Source organism: Penaeus monodon, chromosome 21, assembly GCF_015228065.2.
Source record: "Penaeus monodon isolate SGIC_2016 chromosome 21, NSTDA_Pmon_1, whole genome shotgun sequence".
NCBI classification, from domain to species: Eukaryota; Metazoa; Arthropoda; class Malacostraca; order Decapoda; family Penaeidae; genus Penaeus; species Penaeus monodon.
Window position 1 is genome coordinate 12,340,436 of NC_051406.1, and position 2,570 is coordinate 12,343,005.

General features: G+C 43.4%; 1 protein-coding gene across 2 annotated transcripts; it reads right to left on the reverse strand.

Moving 5' to 3' along the window:
• Positions 1 to 2,327, reverse strand: LOC119586703 (DNA-binding protein D-ETS-3-like). 2 transcript variants are annotated; one of them, XM_037935435.1, is made up of 6 exons: positions 2,107 to 2,327; positions 1,580 to 1,775; positions 1,294 to 1,416; positions 1,084 to 1,182; positions 706 to 901; positions 1 to 619 (listed from the first exon to the last, which is right to left on the reverse strand). In XM_037935435.1, the coding sequence occupies exons 1-6, from the start codon at positions 2,281 to 2,283 to the stop codon at positions 514 to 516; spliced, it is 897 nt and encodes a 298-aa protein (XP_037791363.1). In that variant the 5' UTR covers positions 2,284 to 2,327; the 3' UTR covers positions 1 to 513. The 2 variants fall into 2 exon arrangements, with proteins under 2 accessions (XP_037791363.1, XP_037791362.1); XM_037935434.1 differs by having other exon boundaries at positions 1,084 to 1,185.
• Positions 2,328 to 2,570: the final 243 nt, after the last annotated feature.

Here is a 2,570-nt window from a genome sequence, read left to right on the forward strand (position 1 = left end):
TGCTCCTGTACAGTTTAACATGGTCACTTCTAAAGTTGATTAAGATATTAATGGACGAATTTTATATTTAACTAAATATAATTCAATGATTATATCACATAGAAATAAATTATGTACATTTCATTTTACGTGTGTCGTAAGGGTTGAAAATACTATTACCGTTCTCTTGAAACTGCCACTTTGCTGGACTCTCTCCAGTGCATATCTTCATTGGAAATGCAACGTGATCAATCCCCTTTAATATAAAAGAGTTGCATATAACGCTAGCAGCTGCTGATATGGAGCTATCCTGTTTCGTTTGCGTGATTACATGTGCTTCTCTAATACTTCAGTGACGACATAGAAATTAATTTCTTGAATCTTCTAATGTACCTTTAGCGTTCTCCAGATACTAGTTAAGAAGGAATATTGTCATGATGATGGATTTCTTGGAGTTACCTGCTAGAATGGGTTTCATGAGAGTCACTGCAAGTCAACAGTAGGTTGACAGTCTGCCTTCTGTATGTGAAAAACCTAAGTCGTCTGCAGGCCTTCAAGATAAGCAAGGGCTTCAGGTCCACATTTGTATACCAACTGCTTCTCGCGCACAGGTAGAATCTCACCTGATTTGTAATAGTGCCTGTAAAGAAATATGTTTGAACAATTACCAGGTACTCGAGGTGTTATCAAGCCTAAAATAAAAGCAACAGTGAATGCAAAACGCACCTTAGGTCACGTGCGAAGTTGTTGTAAGACAAGTTGGGTTTCCCGGAGAAGCCGGTCCCCCACAGCTTCGCGATGGTCTTCGGATGGACTAAGCGAAAGGTTCCTGTGGACTCGTCTTCCCATCGGATCAAAGCAGGATTCGTCTGTTTGCTCGCCAGAAGCCGCATGACAAACTCCCAACTCTTCGGACGCCGATCTGTTTGCATACAGACAGGCCAAGTTATCAAATTCTCGTATATGTTTACTATTGATGTAGGGAAATAAAAAGCAGGAGCTTAAGCATGGGAGAGCTATATGCCCTCAGAAGAGTTACCTTCAAAGGGAAAAGGTATCAACAAACGCCATGCCTGAATAAAAATGTTACAGATTTTCACTAACCCCTGTTTCTGTTAGAAGGAATTCTGCTGAAGAGGGCTTCTTCGGTAGAGCTGTCGAAATGCATTCCTGAAGCACTGTAGTGGCCGTGTGCACCTTCATCTGCTTTGAGGAGTAGAGGGATTTAAGAACTGCTACATCAGTTACAAAACTTTCCGCTTGCTCTTGAGATCTCAGTAATCTCAGTTAAGGACTACCCAATATGATCCTTACCAACTGTTAGTGAAGAAAAGGGTTCCTGCAGGTCACACTCAGTGTAACCTCCGGCTCTCTCTTCATAACTTTCATCGATATCTCCGCCATGGGCACCGTAGTTTTCCATGATGTTGCTTGCTCCTACACAAATATGTAACGCTATTACGGAAATGTCTGCTTGTCTGTCTATTCATCTGTCTCAAACTAATTTACATAATGATATATAATGATATGACTGGAGAATCTACTATACCTTTTCATATAACAATTCACATGACAATGGAAACTGATCCACACACATTACCTGCGCTGTCGAATCCCATTTCTTTAGATTCCTCAAAGGGCAGAGAGTCGTACTGATACCCCGTAAAAGAGGAAGATTCCGCGTGAGATTCTTGCTGAAGTCTGTCTCCTCGAATATTCCTCCAACCTGCACTCTCTGCGCAGGACGTGGAGGCTTCCTGTAGGCCATGCGCGCTGCTCCCCCACCCCTCGCACTTCTGGTCGAAAGACGGTGGATAATGACGAATGCAAGAAAGGTATTCAAAGTATGCATGGACACTAATTATATTACGTCCATAGTAACGAATGCAAGAAAGGTATTCAAAGTATGTATGAACACTAATTATATTGCGTCCATAGTGACGAATGCAAGAAAGGTATTCAAAGTATGTATGAACACTAATTACAAGCTTAGTGGAGTAGAGTTATTGATTTTCATCCATACCCTTGCTACAAAAGGAGGATATCGGTTACAGTTACGAAAGAGAATGGAACAATGGTCTAAAGAGTAAAGAAAATTTAACGAAGAGGATAACCATACACACATACCTCTCCCAGCTCTTGCTTGTCGGTAAAATGAAGAGCGTGCTTTGCGTAAGACGACTGTCCGGTGGCGCTGGCACCGTCGAGATAAATGCCCTGCAGAGTCTCGATGTCTCCTCCACTCATTTCCAAAGGGCCTGGAGAGCGGAGGGAGGGCTCGAGGTTATCGTCATCGAACGACATGCTTGTCTTCACTATCTGAAGCCCAACCGCCGGTAAGATGCGTGCAGGCCTTGCGAAGACTGAAAACTGGCCGAGATGACGTGAGCTGCAGTATATATACGCGGGTCCTCCCTGTTCACGGGCTACCCACCCCCCCAGTAGCCTCCCTAAACGTTTACCTTTGGATTTGTCCGCGTATTAGTGTGACGTAAAACTATGCAGCTATTCAAGTGCCGGGAGGGGGGTGCCTGTATGGGTGTACGTGTGCATTTGTAAGTAGGGGATTGTTCCAGCTCAGACATACTAAA

Excerpts from the sequence above, each read along its gene's own strand:
- LOC119586703 (XM_037935434.1), bottom strand. The coding sequence starts at position 2,283 with ATGTCGTTCGATGACGATAACCTCGAGCCCTCCCTCCGCTCTCCAGGC. Across the intron at positions 1,417-1,579 it reads AATGGGATTCGACAGCGCAG|GAGCAAGCAACATCATGGAA; the intron begins GTAATGTGTGTG and ends ATATTTGTGTAG. Across the intron at positions 902-1,083 it reads TCCTTCTAACAGAAACAGGG|ATCGGCGTCCGAAGAGTTGG; the intron begins GTTAGTGAAAAT and ends GTATGCAAACAG.